The sequence below is a fragment of the Acipenser ruthenus genome, chromosome 58 (genome assembly GCF_902713425.1).
Source record: "Acipenser ruthenus chromosome 58, fAciRut3.2 maternal haplotype, whole genome shotgun sequence".
In the NCBI taxonomy this organism is placed as follows: domain Eukaryota; kingdom Metazoa; phylum Chordata; class Actinopteri; order Acipenseriformes; family Acipenseridae; genus Acipenser; species Acipenser ruthenus.
The window spans coordinates 447,607-470,744 of record NC_081246.1 but is presented as its reverse complement, the minus strand read 5'-3'; the positions used below and the strand labels follow the sequence as shown (position 1 = coordinate 470,744).

General features: G+C 42.2%; 2 protein-coding genes across 5 annotated transcripts; one reads left to right on the top strand and one right to left on the bottom strand.

Moving 5' to 3' along the window:
* Positions 1 to 460: 460 nt before the first annotated feature.
* Positions 461 to 5,646, bottom strand: LOC117407609 (zinc finger protein 813-like). The gene is made up of 4 exons (XM_059018209.1): positions 5,438 to 5,646; positions 4,729 to 5,145; positions 3,571 to 4,032; positions 461 to 1,441 (listed from the first exon to the last, which is right to left on the bottom strand). The coding sequence occupies exons 2-4, from the start codon at positions 5,063 to 5,065 to the stop codon at positions 864 to 866; spliced, it is 1,377 nt and encodes a 458-aa protein (XP_058874192.1). The 5' UTR covers positions 5,066 to 5,145; positions 5,438 to 5,646; the 3' UTR covers positions 461 to 863.
* A 2-nt stretch (positions 5,647 to 5,648) lies between these two features.
* Positions 5,649 to 21,700, top strand: LOC117407612 (uncharacterized). 4 transcript variants are annotated; one of them, XM_059018204.1, is made up of 6 exons: positions 5,649 to 5,955; positions 8,095 to 8,292; positions 9,757 to 10,050; positions 15,364 to 15,765; positions 15,850 to 16,044; positions 20,359 to 21,699. In XM_059018204.1, exons 2-6 carry the CDS (start codon positions 8,133 to 8,135, stop codon positions 20,553 to 20,555), a joined length of 1,248 nt encoding a protein of 415 aa, XP_058874187.1. In that variant the 5' UTR covers positions 5,649 to 5,955; positions 8,095 to 8,132; the 3' UTR covers positions 20,556 to 21,699. The 4 variants fall into 4 exon arrangements, with proteins under 4 accessions (XP_058874187.1, XP_058874189.1, XP_058874188.1 ...); XM_059018206.1 differs by having other exon boundaries at positions 5,650 to 5,955; positions 19,514 to 21,700; XM_059018205.1 differs by having other exon boundaries at positions 5,650 to 5,955; positions 20,336 to 21,699.
* Positions 21,701 to 23,138: the final 1,438 nt, after the last annotated feature.

The window sequence follows — 23,138 nt, the reverse complement described above, 5'->3', positions numbered from 1 at the left end:
AATAATAATAATGATAATAATAATAATGTGGTGTTCCCACCTCTGAACGCTAGCTCTCCTTTGAACGTTTACACAGTTTCTCACACAATTCTAATATTCTTTTGCACTTTATATTCATTCATTTAAAACACTGCTGGCGCCACAGGATTTATTCAGCGATGGTGAAGATAAACCACTTGTCCAGTATTTTAGTTTACAACTCTTTTTAAAAGCATTTTTTGTCCGGGGGGGGGGGGGGAGGGGGGGTTGTGACAAGAAACCAAGTAGACAGAGAGAATGGCTTAGGACCCTCTCTCTCTCTCTCTCTCTATATTCTCGATTTCTGTTAATTTCATAAACAGAATGATATTATGACCCAATCTAACGCTACACCACCAAGGAGTTTATCAGACATACCGTATAACAGGACATTTTGGCTTGGAATTTATTTTGACTATGAAAAAGAATAGACTACTTGAGAAAAAAAAAAAAAGTTTATTCAGAAGCTACTAGATATGAGCAATACTTCAGTAACACCTACATCAAGCATCACCTACACATACTGTATATAGACAACAAATATCACTACAAGCATTTAAACAACATTATAATTATAAAAGCCATGCACCGCAAATTCAATAATTCAATACATCAGTTACCTTCCTTTATGAGGACAGTGGAAGATGCACAGCTGTTATTACCAGCAGAAGATGAGAGAACATGCAACGTTATATAAATATTTATGTTTAAATAGAGGCTGTATTTTTTTTTTTTTGTTCTGTGACTTGCCCCTAGAACAAAGGCAATAAATGGACCGCAAAGGGTTAATCACATTAATCTCTTCAGGTGACCAGTAATCCACCAGATTAAACCTTTCCCAACATTCAGCGTTTCACTGCTGCGTGTATTAGTTCGTGTCTTCTACAATTTCCTAAATCATTAAAACTCCTCCCACATTTATTACAGCGATACGGTTTCTCTCCTGTGTGAATCAGTTCGTGTCTTTTAATATTTCTTATTTCATTAAAGCGCTTCCCACAATAATTACACTGGTGTGATTTATTTGCTTTGTGAACACGCTGGTGTCTTTTAAGCTGTAATAACTGACTGAAACTCTTCCCACAATCAGCACAGGGAAATGGAGCCCTTCCTGTGCGATTTCTCTTGGGAGTTTTAGGAGAGCCTAATTGACTGGAACTCTTCCTAGCTTTAGCAGAACAAGGCAAGGTCTTCAAGTTGCCCCGGGTTTCAGAGTTGGTCACACGCACAGAATGTGCAGTCTCTGTACTCTGCAGAGTAAATGGTGGTCTGCCTTGTAAAGAATGAATTTTAACTGAGCAAGTTCTCAATTTCTTAAAACTTTCTTCTCTGCCTGTCGTCTCTCTGTGTTTCTTGCTCTGTGGTTTGCCACTGGAAGAGTTTTTGCAGTGGAGTGATGAAGTGGAGTCGTGTTCTCCTTCATCTAAGAAAGAAAGAGAGCAAGGTTACTGTACAGCATTCTTACACATTCACTCTTCTATAGAGATTCCCCTCATAACCATGACCAACTCCTAATGTGAACTCTGATCAGAATACAGTCAAACCTGCTTAATATCACTCCTGTTAATGTCAGCCTCCTTCTATAGAATGGGTGTCAATGAAGACAAACTCATTTTAAAACTACCTTAAATGTAATTGAAAATGGATTTTCACTGCTCCCCTTATTGTTTAGTGAAACTTTTCCTTGTTAAAGGTGTTGTTGCTAAGGTTTTAAAATACGTTTTCTTACCTCTGCCATGTTCACCACCATTATCACTGAATGCTATCTTGCCCATCACATCTCAGTATATCTGCTAAAAGCTGGATGCAGCTGAGTTATGGCAAATCAACTGTAAGTCGCCCTGGGTAAGGGTGTCTGCTAATAAATAAATAGTAATAATAATAATAATAATAGTAATAATGATGATGATGTCTGCCTAGTGCACTCGGGTTTGAGATCAGAGGAGCTTTGCATCTCTGCTGAATGAAAATTGTGAGATTTGCATCGCAACAGAAAATAAGTAAGCCACAGCTGCTTAAACGCAGTGGTAGTGCTGACAGTAAAATACTGCACTGTGATGTCATTTTAATTCAAAGGCCATTACACTTAACACCGCAGGGCAGTTTGATGTAACTTAAAAAAGAGGATGGTGAGTAAGTAGATTCAAGAAAATGCACAGAGTCCTTTTCTTCACTCAGTTGTTAGGTTTATTGAAATATGCAGGGAGTCTGGTCCCAGGTACAGGACAAACAGAATACTCGTTCTTACAATTGTTGCATGACATTAAATACCCTTCTGCATAGGTGTCTCTCTCCTCCTCTTTCTCTGACACTTAACCAATAGAAAAGGTACAACTCATTATCCTATTACCATATATTTCATTCAGTGTGAGTGTGTGTATGTGTGTGTGTGTGTGTGAGTCTAGTGTGACGACCTCTGAACTCAGTGCATTCCTCAAACCCCTGGTGCCCCAAAAAGGTCCATACATCTGGTTTTTGTCATCTTCCTTGTAACTATCTCTCCGTTTTGCCTTAGACCCTTTGAGTCCAGTGGCATTATCTCTTACTCTCCCTGTGAACCTTTGGGTCCAACGGCAGTCCCTGGAAGCCTTTCAGCTCCTTTATGCTTTGTATTCCCAAAAGTCTTAGAGCCTGGCCCCTTCTGGTCCATAGCACTGTTATCTTGTTAGCTTGCAGTCAATGTTGGACAAGAAGCTTGTAGAAACAAAGTCTCTTATCAATTGTTAGCAGTACATGCAATTTGAACCAAACAGTCTGCTATCTGCAATATTAGTTTCTTTTCAGAAAAGAACACCAGTATAGCTCTGCCAGTCCACATGCGTAGCAAACTGCTAATCAATTCTCGATCCATGTTTTCCAACACAGTTGAACTAGGCACCCACACGAGAGGATCGCTTTTCAAGACTATACTGTAGTAAAACAGGACTCTGCAGCCTGGAGTAAACACGATTGTGATCGTATAACAAGCTGCTTACTCACGAGGACTTGTTTTGATGTATCATCCTCAGTGATTGCGCACCATTGACCCTTGTATTGTCTGCTGTATTTAAACTGCTGATGTGCAGAAGCGCTTTGGCTAATTGTAATGTGACGCGGCCGAGGGCTGGAGTCTTGATTTACAGATTAAAACCGGTGTTGGTTTGATTTTTCTTACAGCGCGGTGGGGAAACAACCGTTAATAAAACAAACTAAATAAACCTAGATCTCAGCTGGAGCGCTAACTAAATGTGTGGTCCCTGTGCGTACTATGCAGGAACTCATGACATCTAGTGGTCAACCTGTTACACTGCAGGGAACAAAGCTTTCATTCTCAAACATACGGATTCTGCTCCATAGTAATCATATCGGTCCGCTTTTAAGAATCAACCGCTTATAGGGGCTCCTGATTGGTCAGGCCTGGCGCCTGCGGGCTTGCCTGTAATGTTTATAAACAAAAAAAAAGAACATTCACTGCAGTGAAATATGTGTGTGTCAGGCATGACACTCTCCAGTTTGCACGCTCCACCTCTCAGTTTGTTAACACTTTGCATTGCTGCCCTCAGCTTTACTCACATGCTGTGCTGCTCGTGGACGGCATCGCTCCTTCCTCCTTTCCATCTGCAGCTCTTTCCTGAGGGGGGTGATGTTTCCCCTGAATGGACCCCAGCACAGTGCCCTCTTCTCCAACACTAGAACCAGTGTCTTCAGAGACAGGCTGATTGGGTTTCACGCAGGAGAGTTCAGGTGGGGACTCATCACAATGTCTAGATCCCAGCTTCACCATATTCCCCTCCAGTATACTGACTTCATCTTTATTAGAAACTTCCTCTGTGATGTGAACACACTCCAGTTCTGGGACGCCCTCTTTAATGTGGACCGGTTCAAGTTCAGGGTCTTTACTGTCAACAAATGTCAGCTTTGTAATCTCCATTTGAGTTACACCCCACTCCTGATCAGAGATTTCCTCGTGTGTGTAAACAGCTTCTATCACTGGCCCCTCCTCTTCGTCACTGGAAGCAGGTCTCTCTTCAGGATCTGTGTGAAACAAACATGCACAGGTTTTTAACTCTTCCCTTACTGCACAGGCTTTTCAGAATTCTACTGATGAACACACCAGGGTGACTCCAAGCTGACCTCATTCTAGGGGGGGAGGGGGGGGGGGGGGCGATTGCTCAACCCAATAAGAAAATCACAGATATTGATCCCAGACACAGACTTTTACATTTCAAGTGTGTCCCAATGAATATTATTTATTATTATTATTTATTTCTTAGCAGACGCCCTTATCCAGGGCGACTTACAATTGTTACAAGATATCACATTATACATTATTTCACATTATACAGATCACATTATTTTTACATACAATTACCTATTTATACAGTTGACTTTTTACTGAAGCAATATAGGTAAAGTACCTTGCTCAAGGGTACAGCTGCAGTGTCCCCCACCTGGGATTGAACCCACGACCCTCCGGTCAAGAGTCCAGAGCCCTAACCACTAATCTTAAGTTTCAATGGTGATGCCTCAAAATGTGTAAAACTGAAAAAATGTTCAGGGTATATATTTGATACACTGTGATAAAGGTCTCTTCAAAAGTATAGAAAGCAAATATTTTAATTGCAGCCTTATTTTAAATAGACATTTAACCAAAAATAATTGAGCGTTTTTAAATAGCTTTTTTTTTTTTTTTTTTGCAGACTGTTTTTAAATCCCAAAATTTAAATCTACCTTTTACTCTGGTTAATAGTCCCTGATTCTCGTTCCTCTGAAAGTCTTGTTCATTACAGTCGGGTTTTATGTTCAGGAGAGCTTGTTTGATGTTTGCACCCGCCGCGCTGAGGCATTCCCGCACTGCTTTCAACTCGCTCTCTGATATTTCCAATCTCAGCTTCAGACTTTCATTCTCTTTCTCCTTTCCAGCCATTTCCATTCGGAATTCAGTGAATTTGCCGCCGACAACTTTTGTGATTTGGCACAAGACGGTGTCTACAGCCGCTTTCACTGCGTGCTCGATGGTAGAGGCGAGCTCGTCTTGAAAGAACGACACGGAGACGCTGACGTCCATCTTCACTGGTTTCAGTTTCAGACTGGGTTTCACTTACTGGGGAATTCCCATTCACATATAATCAGCAACTCCTTTTTGCTCTGTTAAAAAAAGAACAAAAACAGCAAACGACTGTAAGTCGCCCTGGATAAGGGCGTCTGCTAAGAAATAAAATAATAATAATAATAATAATAATAATAATAATAATAATAACTTTGCAAGGAGTAACTTTTTTCTTTCAGTATCCTACAGACTTGTAATGTGCTCAGAATTAAACAGAAAATTGACTCAGCTACTCCATGCAGGTAATAAACGAACAACAAAGACACTAGAACACAGTTTAACTCAAATTAAATAGTTTAAACCGCGTGTGATAAAACGTTTTAAAATTACCAGCGACCTCTTCGCTCTCTCGCTCCCCGGCGCAAAAACAAAAATAACGTTTCTATATCCTGTAGAGCGTCACTGGTAGTAGGCGTGTCCGGTTTGTTACCGTCGCGTATGATTGGCTGCAGAAACGCTCTGACTAACCCAGCTTGCGATGCTGATTGGCTGGCCTCGCTGTCTCGGTAAAGGCGGGATCGCGATGAGGAGAGGCGGTTGTGAAGAGAACGGGATCCGCCATGTTGGCTCCGACCGCGCTGTGTTTTTCTACGCAAGCTAACACCGCAATGGATCCAGTTTCGACTTATTTTGCGCCTCCCTCTCTTGGTCTTGTTGTTCCGCGTGTGAGGGTCGTTGTATTTTGGATGATGCTGTGTCCATTGGTTGTTTTCTTAACGGGAGGGATTATTTATTTGCTTTTGTAACTGAATTGTTTTAGTTAAAGAGGCGGTTTATACATGAAACGCAAGACTTGGAAGGTAAAGAAAGAAACAGCAACTAACGCCGACTGCAGAGAGCTGAGGGAGGTAAACACAACTTTAATTCGCTTTGCTTTTACAGTACAGCGCATGTCCATTTCAAAACTGAACAACACACACAAAAAAATCATTTTTAACTGCATTAATATCCATGTGACAGAACTACGGTATGCAGTCTAGAGCTAGGAGACCGCGTGGAAGTGAAATAAGAGTTTTTTTTTTTGTTTATCAGTTTGTTTTCCGCGTTTTTTCTTTCTTTACCCCTCTCTCAGAGATGGGCTGTCTGCAGAGTGCGGTGAACGGTACCGTAATGAGAGTAATAGCAGCGCGTTGCAAAATGTTAACGCTGCAAAGATGGCACGCTTCACAATGTTGCTTAAGAACATAAGAAAGTTTACAAACGAGAGGAGGCCATTCGGCCCATCTTGCTCGTTTGGTTGTTAGTAGCTTATTGATCCCAGAATCTCATCAAGCAGCTTCTTGAAGGATCCCAGGGTGTCAGTTTCAACAATATTCCTGGGGAGTTGGTTCCAGACCCTCACAATTCTCTGTGTAAAAAAAAAAATCATATCCCATTGTTTCACACTGTTTAAACGCTTTTACCTGAAAGTGCATGAAAGCAGAATGGTTAAAAAGGCTATGTGCTTCATTCAGGGCAGCAGTGTGAAGTAGTGGTCAGGGCTTTGGACTCTTGACCGGAGGGTCGTGGGTTCAATCCCAGGTTGGAGACACTGCTGCTGTACCCTTGAGCAAGGTACTTTACCTAGATTGCTCCAGTAAAAACCCAACTGATAAATGGGTAATTGTATGTAAAAAAAAAAAAATGTAATTGTATGTAAAAATAATGTGATATCTTGTAACAATTGTAAGTCGCCCTGGATAAGGGCCTCTGCTAATAAATAAATAATAATAATAATAACCAGGCGGTCCCCGGTTCAAATCCCACCTCAGCCACTGACTCATTGTGTGACCCTGAGCAAGTCACTTAACCTCCTTGTGCTCCGTCTTTCGGGTGAGACGTAATTGTAAGTGACTCTGCAACTGATGCATCGTTTACACACCCTAGTCTCTGTAAGTCGCCTTGGATAAAGGCGTCTGCTAAATAAACTAATAGTAATGACAACGTGAGTGTTTAACTTAGTGATACTTCTCATCACAGCCTTTCAGTTAACAAGTACATGCGATTGTATAGTGACAAGCCTCTCTGTCAACACGCACAGGTGATTTATATAGTTTACCTCATGTAACAAACGTTTCCATGGTAGATTTTTATTATTATTATTATTATTATTATTATTATTATTATTATTATTATTATTATTATTATTATTATTTATTTCCTTATCCAGGGCGACTTACAATTGTTACAAGATATCACATTATTTTTACATACAATTACCCATTTATACAGTTGGGTTTTTACTGGAGCAATCTAGGTAAAGTACCTTGCTCAAGGGTACAGCAGCAGCGTCCCCCACCTGGGATTGAACCCACGACCCTCCGGTCAGGAGTCCACAGCCCTAACCACTACTCCACACTGCTGCCCCCAAGATTAGCCCCAAGTGCATACTTTTCAGGGTTTTCAAAATAAGCCGACGCGATCCATACTATATTTGCGGCTGCTACTTTATTAAAAAAAAATATTAAGATTATTTTCAGATATTATGATTCAGTCCATTTTGTGTCGCGTTGTCGAACAGTTAGGAATACATAATAGCTCTACACATGCGGCAAAAAAGCGTATCTTTGTTGTGAGATCGTAAAAATATGTGCCCAAGTGCTTGTCAGATGCATACGATGCCAGTGTCGTGACTCAAGTCCATATCTTAGAACAAATACTTTTATTCTTATAACTGAATAACATTTTCATTAGTTAGACAATTAATCATCAAATTTCTTCAATTAGCATACACTAACAATCATATGCAGTTATAAACAATAACATTTGAAATTGGAGTTAGAAACTTTAAATACAGTGCTGAAAAGTACACTCTTGAGAAACTGAGAATGTAGTGTTTAGAAATACAAATACATTAACATAAGAATTTAAAGTGTATATTAATAAGTACAGGTTAACAGAAACTTATTCTGATCTGACAGAATTCCTGTTGTGCTCTAAGTATGGCCTGTAATAAAAACATTTTATATGCAATCTGAAATTACAAAGTCTTGTCTCCTTGTCTCCAGTGAGAACGGATCAGCCTCACTCGAAGGAAGTTTCTGAGATGGAAGCAGCTCACATCAGCCCAGAGCTTCCTGTTCGATGGGTTGTTTCTGCAGACAGAACTGTTGAGATCAAGGAGGAAGTGACTGAGCTGGGGTGTGATCAGGCCAATGAGCGGATCCTGCAGGAGGAAACACCACCTTCTAGTATCACTGAGAGAGGTGAGTGAAACTGGAATGCAGATCTATAGAGGGGGGCTTTATTGAAAGAGGGGGAGAAAGCCGGTGGATTACACTGCGTTGGCAGTTCATTTATCTTTTTTTTTGGCTTCTTCACTGTACTGCACCAGAAATAATGTACCCCCCATTTTGTTTCCATTCCACATCAGTAATATAACCCCCCCTCCCCTTTTTTAGAACCTGCTTGTGGCAACACCATGTCACTATATAACAATACTATTGATGACCCAGTTTACATGGAAACAGCATTTCTTTCTCTAAAATAGTCTAAACTGGAACTATTGAACACATGAAATTGGATTGTTTTTATGAGCAGACTAACAGGTTTTAAGGTTTGCAGGATCAAAAGTACACGTTGATATCCTGAAACATGCTTTCTGGCTTAAAAGATGTTCAGACAGGTTTTTCATGATGTTAAATGTCTATTATTTGAATAGGTCTTCAGGGTACAACTGACTGAATTGTGAGACACAAAGTTACATCACACGTTTATCTAAATTATTTTAAAATAATTTTGCACCAGGTAGATATCAGTGCTAAGACAGCACACATCAGCTCAACATTGTACAGCAACTGATATCATGCATGTAGTTTGGACTTGTACCTGTCTAGTTGTTGTGAAAATGTCAAAGCAGTCTTCCTCCGAATTACCCACATAAACATTCACAGGCAGATCTGAATATTTCTTCTTCACAGTGATATAATGGGAAGTGTTTACAGTAGGGGTTGCTGTGTTCTGTGACCCGTGTCATGCAGAGCGCTGTCCCGAGGACAGTACAGAACAGCACAGGACAGTGAGTCTTGTGTCCTGACTGTGCTGAGTCTTGTGTCCTGACTGTGCTGAGTCTTGTGTCCTGACTGTGCTGAGTCTTGTGTCCTGTTTGTGCCGAGTCTTGTGTCCTGGGCTGTCCTGGCTGTGCTGAGTCTTGGAGTTAGAAACTTTAAATACGGTGCTGAAAAGTATGAGAATCTGAGAATGTAGTGTTTAGAAATACAAGATTGGGGAACTTAACAAATACATTAAAATGAGGATTTGAAGTGTATATTATTAATCAGTAAGTACATGTTAACAGAAACTTATTCTGATCTGACAGAATTCCTGTTGTGATCTAAGTATGGCCTGTAGTAATTCACCACAGTGTTCTAATCTAAATGATAGGCTATTAAAAACTACCAGACCATGGGCACTTCAGCTGTGTTGCAGCTTTATTAAGCTTGTGTTCTTTAATTATTTAGTTTTTACTTTTTGGTTTAAGGAGTGCATAGTAACCTCCAGCACCTCTTGCATTAGATGTCATGTTACAATGAGCACACCAGGTTAAAATGCAAAATTAAATAAAATGTGTTTTATGGTCAATAGAAGGCATTCGGGAAAAACTGACGAGGTGTGTAATGAATCATGTAAAATATATTTTAAAAAAAAACAACTTTTATTCTGCTTTTCAGGTACTGATATGAAATTGGTATATCTTGGTAGAAGAGAAGAATCAGAAATGGCATCTTCTCACATTAAAGAGGAGGCCCCTGAACTGGAACCCGTCCACATTAAAGAGGAGAGTCCTGTGCTAGAACCAGTCTACATGAAGAAAGAAGTCTCAGCACTGGAACCTATCCACATTAAAGAGGAGAGTCCTGTGCTAGAACCAGTCTACATGAAGAAAGAAGTCTCAGTGCTGGAACCTGTCCACATTAAAGAGGAGAGTCCTGTGCTAGAATCAGCAGAATGTGAACACCTTTCAGGTAAAAAAAAAAAAAAGATTGAAAGCATGCAGAGATGAATGGCGGGGTGTATTGCTCTATTGAAAGCATAGAGATGAATGGCGGGGTGTATTGCTCTATTGAAAGCATGCAGAGGTGAATGGCGGAGTGTATTGCTCTATTAAAAGCATGCAGAGATGAATGGCAGGGTGTATTGCTCTATTGAAAGTGAGTGTGCCCTGTGCTTGGTTCTTGTGTTCCGGGCAGTGTGCCCTGAGCTTGGTTCTTGTGTTCCGGGCAGTGTGCCCTGTGCTTAGTTCTTGTGTTCCGGGCAGTGTGCCCTGTGCTTAGTTCTTGTGTTCCGGGCAGTGTGCCCTGTGCTTAGTTCTTGTGTTCCGGGCAGCGTGCCCTGTGCTTGGTTCTTGTGTTCCAGGCAGCGTGCCCTGTGCTTGGTTCTTTTCAGTTGTCTTTTTCTTTACCCAGAGTACTAAACCCTTCTCAGTAAACTGTTCATTTCTGTTTCTAAATCGTGTCGCTGGTGACGAGGTGATTGGCTGGTAAAGATTGGGTTTAACCGAGATGGAACATACGCTTACATTGGACATTTCAAATTGGGAGGGGGGAAAAAAAAATAATTGGGCATGCTAAAGTTAAATAAAAATTAGAATCTCTCTATTATGGCTGAAGACGGCAACGAAGACCTTGAAAGCACACCAGCAGAAGGAGGGGAAACTGGAGAAGTTGTACCATGGCCGTACTTGAAAACTGTCAATCCACTATGGGGGGGAAAAAAAGTTTCTTTTCCTGTGCCAACCAAAGCAGAAAAACATCGAGAAGATCTAACACCAACCTCAGGACGCATGTTATGGTGAGTTAAGCCTATTTTAAACACGTTTATCAGAAATGTCCGACATAGGGCGCTCCCGAGTGGCGCATCCAGTAAAAGCACTTGCGTAGAGTGCCGGATGCGCCCTACAGTCTGGACGTCGCGAGTTCGAGTCCAGGCTATTCCTTTGCCGACCGAGGACGGGAGCTCCCAGGGGGCGGCGCTCAATTGGCCGAGCGTCGCCCGGGGGGAGGGAGGGTTAGGTCGGCCAGGGTGTCCTCGGCTCACCGTGCACCAGCGACCCCTGCAGTCTGGCCAGGCGCCTGCGGGCTTGCCTGTAAGCTACCCGAGAGCTGCGTTGTCCTCCGACGCTGTAGCTCTTGGGTGGCTGCATGGTGAGTCCGCAGTGTGATTTTGTTCGATCAACAGCAACGTTAGAGTACGTTAAAACAGAACACCCACCACATTAGTGCCACAGCAGCAGTGTGGAGTAGTGGTTAGGGCTCTGGACTCTTGACCGGAGGGTCGTGGGTTCAATCCCAGGTGGGGGACACACTGCTGTACCCTTGAGCAAGGTACTTTACCTAGATTGCTCCAGTAAAAACCCAACTGTATAAATGGGTAATTGTATGTAAAAATAATGTGATATGTTGTACCAATTGTAAGTCCCCCTGGATAAGGGCGTCTGCTAAGAAACAAATAAATAAATAAATAAATAAATAAAGGCCTCAAGCACATAAATAATGAAATGTGCAAAACGTCTTAACATTGCCTATCTAAAATTGTTTTATAGGTCGTGCCTGCGTATTTTATTTTTTTTCTATAAACACATAAGGTGCTTTTACATTAAGAATGTTTCTATGTACTTTTTTATTGGTTTAAAAACTACATTACCCAGAAGCACAGCGGTGATGCTTGCCTGCTGCCTTTCACTGGCCGTGCCTTGTGATCACACTCGGGTTGGGATTCTGAAGAGAAGCTAGCAGGGTATTGAGGTGGCAATTCCGTGAGGAGAAAAGTTTCAAGGGTTATTTTAAAACTAATTAATCGTTAAAATATATATATATATATATATATATATACTGTCATCAGAGATCAGGGAAGCCTTTTTTATTTTATACATTTCATTATTTGTATTTTAGGAACTTTTAAGCCTTTAGGAGCCAATCAAACATGATTTTTTGTTGTCAAAAGCACCTTCCTTCAAAACTTCACAAAAAACAAGGAAGATAGGTTAAAAATATTTCACTTATTTTTCGCACGAGAAGCATTTATTGAGAAGTACCACTTTTTCTTAGATAAAAACACATTATTATTATTATTATTATTATTTATTTATTTATTTCTTAGCAGACACCCTTATCCAGGGCGACTTGCAATTGTTACAAGATATCACATTACTTTTACATACAATTCCCCATTTATACAGTTGGGTTTTAACTGGAGCAATCTAGGTAAAGTACCTTGCTCAAGGGTACAGCACCAGTGTCCCCCCACCTGGGATTGAACCCACGACCCTCCGGTCAAGAGTCCAGAGCCCTAACCACTACTCCAGACTGCTGCCCGATATGTAGCCTGAAGTATTATTATTATTATTATTATTATTATTATTATTATTATTATTATTATTATTATTATTATTATTATTATTATTATTATTATTATTATTACAAGCTAGGAATGGCAAGGAAACATTATAAAATGACTTGTGTTTTAGTGCTTTGGCCATCCATGACAGCAATTCTGCCTTCAGCTTTGCCACTGTTATGCAATGCAATGGCATTTCCATTTCCTATCCCTGCTGTTCACATTTACTCAACTCGAAAAACTATTTGAATTTGAGAGATTACAGAATATGATCTAGGATGTACAAGAGTAACCTGTGTTTTTCTATATTTTTAAAATTTAAATACATTTACATGAATAAAAATGTACTGATTACTTGATTGATTAATATTATTAATTGTATTTGTAATCGATTTATTTAAATATTTGATCGGCAACCACTACAAGTTTACCTTGTCAGTTAAACATCATGTAGTAATTATTAATATCATTTTTTCTTTTAAATTTCTCCACTTCTTGAAATTTTAAATAATTTTTTTCCAAATTTGGTTGTGAAGTTTTGTTCTGTTTTTTTGCAATTTACATCGGTATAAAAAAGCATTTGTGAAACATTATTTCCTTTTTTTTTTTTTTTACAGAGGGTTCATCCATCAAAGGTGTAGCAGCTGAGAAACCTACAGGATGCCAGCAAACACACCAGAAAGAGCTTTCAGTGGTGATCCTCCATCAAAGTTAGCAGAGAATTGTGAGGGTCTGGAACCAACTCCCCAGTAATGTTGTTGAAGCCGACACTCTGGGATCCTTCAAGAAGCTGCTTGATGAGATTCTGGGATCAATAAGCTACTAACAACCAAACGAGCAAGATGGGCTGAATGGCCTCCTCTCGTTTGTAAACTTTCTTATGTTCTAAAGTGCAGCTCCATTCTTCCAAGCTAGTGCACCTGGAGCAACCATTGTGAACCAGAAGAAGGTGGGCCAGCTGGTCCTGAATTTTGTTGTGAAAGAACTTTAACCATTCAACAACGTTGATTGACCTGGGTTCTGGGAACTTTTCCATGGGCTACAACCAACAAGGCAACTGATGTCTAGGAAGACTCTGGTAAAGGTGGTGGAAGATGATTTCACCACCATGAAGAAAAACCTTCTAAAATGCGTTGGCAAAGCTTGATTTTGCGTCAACTACAGCAGACGGATAGTCCTGCAACAACAGAAGCTTTCTCGGCATTCCCATCCACTAGACTCTCTAGCAGTCTGGTCAGGAGCGTTGGCTTGTCGGCGACTCTTAGTATGATTTCCTTGCTTCGATGCTGGACGACGTCCACGTGGAATTCCTTATACAGAACAAGGTGAAAATGACAGCGGCTCAAACTTTTATTCAAACTTTCCGTTTGTTTGCTGACGATGAAGAAGTTGAAGAAGCTGATGAAGAACAGCTTCTGTTTCAGGATGTAACAGACGTCTCATGTGGAAAATCAATGTGTCACACCCTCAAACTTGTTGCGATCAGTGATACAGAAGTTATAAGTGCATCCGATGCATTCAAGAGGATCTCAAGGGCAACATTTGGAAAATGCCAGCCACTGAACAAACACAGAACGCACACAGGCATCGGACTTGATCAATGCCACCCTTTGATGTCTTTTTCCTAATACCAAATGCTACACGGTGGAACCGTCTACCAGGCCATGGAACAACTGAAGAGGTTGATGGTGGAGCAGGAGGAAGGTTTTTTAGTATGCGATTGGGCTCGGGCTGCCACGATTTTAAACCGGTGGAGACGACATTCATTTGGGAATATGTCATGGTAAGGTTAACTTTAAATGTGACGCCAGATACCTGTGGCTGTGAAAGGAAGAGGCCACTCTGTGTGGTGAGCAGGTGAAAAGCATATTTCTGAACTCCGTCACACCGTGAGTTCAGCTGGCGTCAGAGTTTGTCAGTTAGTAGGAGCAGCGCACTTCCGTTGTAATGACCAACTTTTATTTTTGTTTAGCTATTAGTTTTTCTTTTTGTGTTTTTCATTACGGTTGTGTTCACCTGTGGCCTTCCATCGCTGGTAGGGCATCGCAGTTTCTTTCTTGTAGTGCGTGGCTGAGAATAAAACTGGGTGCCTGAGTGGCATTTGCAAATGCATCCCGACCTGTCGTTCTCATTTTTTTAGCGGTTGCAACCACACCCCCATAAAAGGTGTCATTTATACAGTAACAATCTCAGCTCTTAATGAAAAAGCCAATAGCCATTACCCTTTTGTATCGAGGTGCTCGTTTTAACCCCGGTAAAAAAAAAAAAAACGAATTGTCCAAGCAAAAATGCCTATTTGTAATCCAGTGTGCCCATGGAAAAAATAAACACAGCAGGTAAAAACAGCCAGCACAGGTGTAGGAACACTGCTTCGATTTCACCCAGCGTTCCGACACCTGTCCACAGCCAGAACTCTCAAAAACAGATCGCTCCAGACAAACAAAAACAAATAAAATATTTATTTGTTCTTAAATCAGCTTCCAAACTCGAGGTTCCCCCGATAGGTGTCCCCAAATGGGGGAGTTTCCATGTGTGGATATTTACCCGTGAAGTGGCGATGCACATGCACGTTTTGGGAGGCAATAGGTCAGTTTGCTGTGGCTTCCAAGATGATGGGAAGTAAGTGGCTGAGGGGTTTTGTGGTTAGCAACGCTGTACTTTATTGTAACGATAATGCTGGCAGCTTATTAATGTTATTAGAAAGTAAGTTTACCACGTCAATGATGTGGTGCATTGATGTGGCAAACTTACTTTCGAATCACCCTGTACATCATGCTGCATTCCTAAGTGGGTTTACAGGTCTGTATACAAGCACTTAGAAATGTTCCACGAACCGTGTTCCGCTACAGCTGTATCAGAATACCTATGCTAGAGTTAAACTTGAAGAGAGAGTGTGCTGTTTAAACGTCTGTAATTGAAATTCCCTTGCTTTTGCTCACCAGTTATGTCTGAAGGCAACACGTGTGCGCCCACCACTCATCTTCGCTGGACTGAGGAGGAGACCCGGGCATTAATAAATGTAGTCAGTGACCTGGGCGTGATGAGTCGGCTCGATCGCCCCAAACAGCGCAACCAGCATGTGTACCAACAAGTGGTCAATGCCCTCTCTAGACGAGGAACAGAACGCACAGTCCCGCAAACCAGGGACAAATTCAAAAAGCTGAAGCAGTCCTACCTGCAGGAACGAGCAAGGCGGTGCCGTTCGGGAGAAGCAGGACAGTCCCGGTTCCGGTTCTGGGAAGAGATGAACGGTTTACTGGGACGGCGGCCAGTGGCAGCTGCCCACTTGACTGGCACCTCCCAGCACGCTGCATCCCAGGCGTCATCCTCCTGTCTTGATCAAGGTACCATCTTGTACATTCAACAGTCGCCTTGTAACTTGCATTCCCGCTACTTAAAATGAATTGTAATACCTGTGTGTTTTGAAGACCCCTCCACCAGTGTTACTACTGCATCGCAATCCGCAGCCACAGCCTCCTCCAGTCCACGACCGCAAGCTGAAGAGCTGAGCAAACGGTCCGATTCAGATGCCACACGCGTGGAGCGGCAAGAGGAGGCAACTGAGGAGGCAGAATTGGTGGATGAGACTCCGCATCCACAGCCTGATGTGCCAGCTAGAGAACGTGAGTGTATTTTTTTGTCTTAAAGTTTTATTTATTTATTTTTGTTTATTTAGCAGGCGCCTTTATCCAAGGCGACTTAGAGACTAGGGTGTGTGAGCTATGCATCAGCTGCAGAGTCACTTACAGCTACGTCTCACCCGAAAGACGGAGCACAAGGAGGTTAAGTGACTTGCTCAGGGTCAGTCGGTGGCTGAGGTGGGATTTGAACCGGGGACCTCCTGGTTACAAGCCCTTTTCTTTAACCACTGGACCACACAGCCTCCTATGTTTTGATGCATTGGGTTTAAGTGTATATGTGAAATCAACAATAGCTATTGCAAACTGTTATTTATTTCTTATTTGATTTTTTTTTTTTTTTTTTTAACCCCACCCCACCCCCAGGACGTCGCAATGCTCGCCCATCACAATGCTCTTTAGTAACTGAGTACAGGCGGTCCAGTCTCCTAGAAATGAGACTAATGCGACGCCAGATGCAAGTCGCAGCTGCAAGGCAACAGTTCCTCTTCCAGCAGGCAGAGCGCCGCCGTCGGCACGACTGGTCGAGGTGGATGAGACAGCAGCAGCATCAACACCAGCAAACCGTGGCAATGTTCTCTGAGTTCCTGCACAGCATTGCTGAGGCTGCGACATCCCACCCACCTGCGGCTGACGTTGTCACTGACCCAGCTGTGGCTTCTCCTGGCAGAACACAAGACGGGGGACAATCTATTCGCTGTGCAGGTCCCCCTCCAAGAGAGGCGCCCGTACCAGGGGAGGAAGAGGTGTCCCACAACTGTAATATGTAGGCCCCTACATAAATACTACAGTAGAATTACAAATGAGTGCATTGGTTGTGTTTTTTATTATTATTAATATTTAACACAAAGGTAAAATGCAACACAACTTATATTAAAGAAAGGAGAGAGTCTGTGATCGCACAAGCCTCCTCGGATCGCTGCTGTCCAACTGAACCTGGTGGCTGAGGTAGCCTTTACGCTGCCTGTCTCTCAGGCAGCAGCCACTGATTCCTGAACCCTTCATTTTGTTCCTGACACAGGTTGTACTTGCCCAAGTGGGTGTGTGGTCCAGTGGTTAAAGAAAAGGGCTTGTAACCAGGAGGCCCCGGTTCAAATCTCACGTCAGCCACTGGCTCATTGTGTGACCCTGATCAAGTCACTTAGCCTCTTTGTGCTCCGTCTTTCGGGTGAGACGTAATTGTAAGTGACTCTGCAGCTGATGCATAATTCACACACCCTAGTCTCTGTAAGTCGCCTTGGATAAAGGTGTCTGCTAAATAAACAATTAATAATAATAAGTGTGGTGTTGAACGTTTCCTGCTCAGCTGTGAGCCGTCCGGAGGGGTAGGGCTTCATAAGCCACGGCAGTAGAAGGGTACGCAGCGTCCCCGATTACATAATAAGGAACACCCTGATGCCCTATATGTTGTATTGCCTAAATGAAAAGAGAAACATGCATTACTATCGTAACATGCGAGATGTATGCAAAAAGCAATCGATCTGTTGTATTTTGAGACATTTGTGAAAGTATTAATGTCAAGTGCTCAATTTGAAACTGCAGCGTTATGTTAGGAATATGTGTACACACAGATGAATACCCTGTTTTTTCCTTAAGAAGACAGTAATCCGTAAGGGTACTAACCCACGGAAGTGAATGTACAGCCCTGAAGAACATAATGGCGCAGCATCGTGTGCAGACTCTAAACCTGTGAAATAAAGTAACAAGGGATGTCAAAATGATTTATACAGCTGTATTAAGACACATTATGGATTCGTGAAGGTGTCATCATATAGGGCAGCAGTGTGGAGTAGTGGTTAGGGCTTTGGACTCTTGTCCGGAGGGTCGTGGGTTCAATCCCAGATGGGGGACACTGCTGCTGTACCCTTGAGCAAGGTACTTTACCTAGATTGCTCCAGTAAAAACCCAACTGTATAAATGGGTAATTGTATGTAAAAAAAAAATAATGTGAAATAATGTATAATGTGTATAATGTGATATCTTGTTCAATTGTAAGTTGCCCTGGATAAGGGTGTCTGCTAAGAAATAAATAATAATACACCCCGCCATTCATCTCTGCATGCTTTCAATAGAGCAATACACCCTGCCATTCATCTCTGCATGCTTTCAATAGAGCAATACACCCTGCCATTCATCTCTGCATGCTTTCAATAGAGCAATACACCCCGCCATTCATCTCTGCATGCTTTCAATAGAGCAATACACCCCGTCATTCATCTCTGCATGCTTTCAATAGAGCAATACACCCCGCCATTCATCTCTGCATGCTTTCAATAGAGCAATACACCCAGCCATTCATCTCTGCATGCTTTCAATAGAGCAATACACCCCGCCATTCATCTCTGCATGCTTTCAATAGAGCAATGCACCCTGCCATTCATCTCTGCATGCTTTCAATAGAGCAATACACCCCGCCATTCATCTCTGCATGCTTTCAATAGAGCAATACACCCCGCCATTCATCTCTGCATGCTTTCAATAGAGCAATACACCCAGCCATTCATCTCTGCATGCTTTCAATAGAGCAATACACCCCGCCATTCATCTCTGCATGCTTTCAATAGAGCAATACGCCCCGCCATTCATCTCTGCATGCTTTCAATAGAGCAATACGCCCCGCCATTCATCTCTGCATGCTTTCAATAGAGCAATACGCCCCGCCATTCATCTCTGCATGCTTTCAATAGAGCAATACACCCAGCCATTCATCTCTGCATGCTTTCAATAGAGCAATACACCCTGCCATTCATCTCTGCATGCTTTCAATAGAGCAATACACCCCGCCATTCATCTCTGCATGCTTTCAATAGAGCAATACACCCTGCCATTCATCTCTGCATACTTTCAATAGAGCAATACACCCTGCCATTCATCTCTGCATGCTTTCAATAGAGCAATACGCCCTGCCATTCATCTCTGCATGCTTTCAATAGAGCAATACACCCTGCCATTCATCTCTGCATGCTTTCAATAGAGCAATACACCCTGCCATTCATCTCTGCATGCTTTCAATAGAGCAATACACCCAGCCATTCATCTCTGCATGCTTTCAATAGAGCAATACGCCCCGCCATTCATCTCTGCATGCTTTCAATAGAGCAATACACCCTGCCATTCATCTCTGCATGCTTTCAATAGAGCAATACACCCTGCCATTCATCTCTGCATGCTTTCAATAGAGCAATACACCCTGCCATTCATCTCTGCATGCTTTCAATAGAGCAATACACCCTGCCATTCATCTCTGCATGCTTTCAATAGAGCAATACACCCCGCCATTCATCTCTGCATGCTTTCAATAGAGCAATACACCCTGCCATTCATCTCTGCATGCTTTCAATAGAGCAATACACCCTGCCATTCATCTCTGCATGCTTTCAATAGAGCAATACACCCTGCCCTTCATCTCTGCATGCTTTCAATCTCTGTTTTTTTTTGTATTCTTTCCTGAAAGGTGTTCACATTCTGCTGATTCTAGCACAGGACTCTCCTCTTTAATGTGGACGGGTTCCAGCTCTGGGGCCTCCTCTTTAATGCCAGAATTTGCCATTTCTGACCCCTTGTCCTCTGCCAAGGTTTACCAATGTCATATCAGTATCTGAAAAATAGAAAAGGTGTTTTTTTTTTTTCATTTTATTTTACATATGATTCATTACACACCTCGTAAAAATGTGTCCTATTAACCATAAAGCACATTTTCGTTCAGCATTCAAACCTGATGTGCAAATGACAACCAGTTACCATGCACTCCTAAATCAAAATGTAAAAACAAAATAAGTACTGAAGAAAAACCTAATAAAGCAATAAACAGATTTAAAGAAACGAACAGCCCTGAAAGAAAAGAGCATGGAATTATCCTCAGTCTACAGATAGAAGGGAGCATCTGATAGAAGTGGCTGCACTGCTGCACAATGTTGGCAGCTACAGAGAGCAGGGCTGTGCAATTCATATTGCCTGTTCTATTGCTAGAAAAGCACTCCGGGTATTTATTTCTTAGCAGACGCCCTTATCCAGGGCGACTTACAATTGTTACAAGATATCACATTATACATTATTTCACATATCATGTTATTTTTGCATACAATTGCCCATTTATACAGTTGGGTTTTTATGGGAAATCTAGGTAAAGTACCTTGCTCAAGGGTACAGCAGCAGTGTCCCCCCCACCTGGGATTGAACCCACGACCCTGCGGTCAAGAGTCCACAGCCCTAAATACTCTCAGTATTTTACTTAAATTTACTAGCAAATGTGTTCCAAACTTCACTTAACTAATAGATAACTGTGTTGGACAAAACAAGAGCCAGACCACGTTGATGCTGGACTACCTGCTGAGTCTGATTCTGTAGAAGAGGGAAGGAAACTTGACCTACTACCTGGATACAGCCACATGAAACCGGATCAGGTGACCAGAACATGCAGGAAAGCCTTCAATCTGAAAAACCTGGATATTCTAACTGGAGTTCAATGGAGTCGTTTTAAATGGCCTAGAATTTAGAATAGAACTCATCATATAATCATCAGTCTCAGAGCTTTGATGGGTCCCTGGCTGTGCATTTTACAACATACATTATAAGTGAAGTATACACAATGAGGTTACTTGAGGTTAGGGCTCTGGACTCGTGTCCGGAGGGTTGTGGGTTCAATCCCCAGTGGGGGACACTGCTGTTGTACCCTTGAGCAAGGTACTTTACCTACAGCGTTCCAGTAAAAACCCAACTGTATAAATGGGGAATTGTATGTAAAATAATGTGATATCTGTATAATGTGAAATAATGTATAACGTGATGTCTTGTAACAATTGTAAGTCGCCCTGGATAAGGGCGTCTGCTAAGAAATAAATAATAATAATAATAATACTTGCTTTGCCAGTGCTGTCGTTCTTTCTGTATCCCTTGCCAACCTCCCATGTTTTAAGTAAAGTGATTGATAGAAAATGAATTTCATTGCCCCTGGTCTGCTTCATCTCAATATCAGGAGATGTGTGCTGATAGTGAAATACACACCATGCGACTCCATGTTCAAGTAACAACAGAAAGTCAAGCTGTTTTTTCCCCACAGAGCACAGTTTGCAGTAAAAAAAATTGAGTCAATTCTTTCAGAAAACTAGTAGACATTTTTGTAGTACACTGCGTAATGTATACCCACCACCAGTACAAACCTTTGTTGAAAAATAATTTGTCATTTAGTAGATTTATTATTTAGAGAGAATATTGATAATGTTAAATAATACTGCAAGACAATGGATTAATGAAAAATATTCGTATTATTATTTGATGTTTGGTCTGGTTTCAAAGTAAACCAGGGGTGAATTTCTACAGGCCATAATTAGATCTGTCAGATCAGCATAAGTTTCTGTTAACCTGTACTTATTAATATACACTTTAAATCCTCATTTTAATGTATTTGTTAAGTTTCCCAATCTTGTATTTCTAAACACTACTGTAATGGACTAAGTACCATCCCCACTACATGAACGTAATTAAATTAATGGTTTTGTTTAAAATGAAGTAGCTGTTTGTTTGTTTTTTTTAAAGGGGGGAAAAAAGACTGCAATTGTTTTTTGTAAATAGTTCTTTATTTATTTTTTGCAGTTCAACACTTAATAAAAAGTTTCATTACGACACCCCTGCTTCCTGATTACCTCCTGCAAAAGTCAACGCTACAAATACATTCTCCGTTTCTCAAGTTTACTTTTCAGCACCGCGTTTAAAGTTTCCAACTCCAATTTGAAATGTTATTGTTTATAGCTGTATATGATTGTTAGTGTATGAGTAAATTGATGATTAATTGCCTAATTAACAAAAATTAAATTCAGTTATAGTAATAAAAGTATCTGTTCTAAGATATGGATTTGAGTCAGGACTCTGGCAAAGTCTGCATAACCTACACCAGACGAGAGAGAGACAGACAGACAGACAGGGCACTGCCACAGGACACAAGACTCAGGACAGCACAGGACACAAGACTCAGCACAGTCAGGACAGCACAGGACACAAAACTCAGCACAGTGAGGACAGCACAGGACACAAGACTCAGCACAATCAGGACAGCACAGGACACAAGACTCAGCACAGCCAGGACAGCACAGGACACGAGACTCAGCACAGCCAGGACAGCACAGGACACAAGACTCAGCACAGTCAGGACAGCACAGGACACAAGACTCAGCACAGTCAGGACAGCACAGGACACAAGACTCAGCACAGACAGGAGACAAGACTCAGCACAGCCAGGACAGCACAGGACACAAGACTCAGCACAGCCAGGACAGCACAGGACACAAGACTCAGCACAGCCAGGACAGCACAGGACACAAGACTCAGCACAGACAGGAGACAAGACTCAGCACAGCCAGGACAGCACAGGACACAAGACTCAGCACAGTCAGGACAGCACAGGACACAAGACTCAGCACAGCCAGGACAGCACAGGACACAAGACTCAGCACAGTCAAGACAGCACAGGACACAAGACTCAGCACAGCCAGGACAGCACAGGACACAAGACTCAGCACAGCCAGGACAGCACAGGACACAAGACTCAGCACAGCCAGGACAGCACAGGACACAAGACTCAGCACAGCCAGGACAGCACAGGACACAAGACTCAGCACAGCCAGGACAGCACAGGGCACAAGACTCAGCACAGTCAGGACAGCACAGGACACAAGACTCAGTACAGCCAGGACAGCACAGGACACAAGACTCAGCACAGCCAGGACAGCACAGGACACAAGACTCAGCACAGCCAGGACAGCACAGGACACGAGACTCAGCACAGCCAGGACAGCACAGGACACTAGACTCGTCAGGACAGCACAGGACACAAGACTCACTGTCCTCGGGACAGCACAGGACACAAGACTCAGCACAGCCAGGACAGCACAGGACACAAGACTCACTGTCCTCGGGACAGCACAGGACACAAGACTCAGCACAGCCAGGACAGCACAGGACACAAGACTCACTGTCCTCGGGACAGCACAGGACACAAGGCTCACTGTCCTCGGGACAGCACTCTGCATGCCTCGGGCCACAGATCACAAAACACAGCCTAACACAGTGTAAGCTTGTATAAT

Bases quoted from the DNA above. Each gene is read 5' to 3' on its own strand.
- LOC117407609 (XM_059018209.1), bottom strand. From the start codon at position 5,065: ATGGACGTCAGCGTCTCCGTGTCGTTCTTTCAAGACGAGCTCGCCTCT. The intron at 4,033-4,728 runs GTAGATTTAAAT...TGTTTCACACAG, and splicing joins ACTATTAACCAGAGTAAAAG to ATCCTGAAGAGAGACCTGCT. The intron at 1,442-3,570 runs GTGAGTAAAGCT...TTTCTTTCTTAG, and splicing joins GTCCACGAGCAGCACAGCAT to ATGAAGGAGAACACGACTCC.
- LOC117407612 (XM_059018203.1), top strand. From the start codon at position 8,133: ATGGAAGCAGCTCACATCAGCCCAGAGCTTCCTGTTCGATGGGTTGTT. The intron at 10,051-15,363 runs GTAAAAAAAAAA...TTTGCTCACCAG, and splicing joins AGAATGTGAACACCTTTCAG to TTATGTCTGAAGGCAACACG. The intron at 15,766-15,849 runs GTACCATCTTGT...TGTGTTTTGAAG, and splicing joins ATCCTCCTGTCTTGATCAAG to ACCCCTCCACCAGTGTTACT.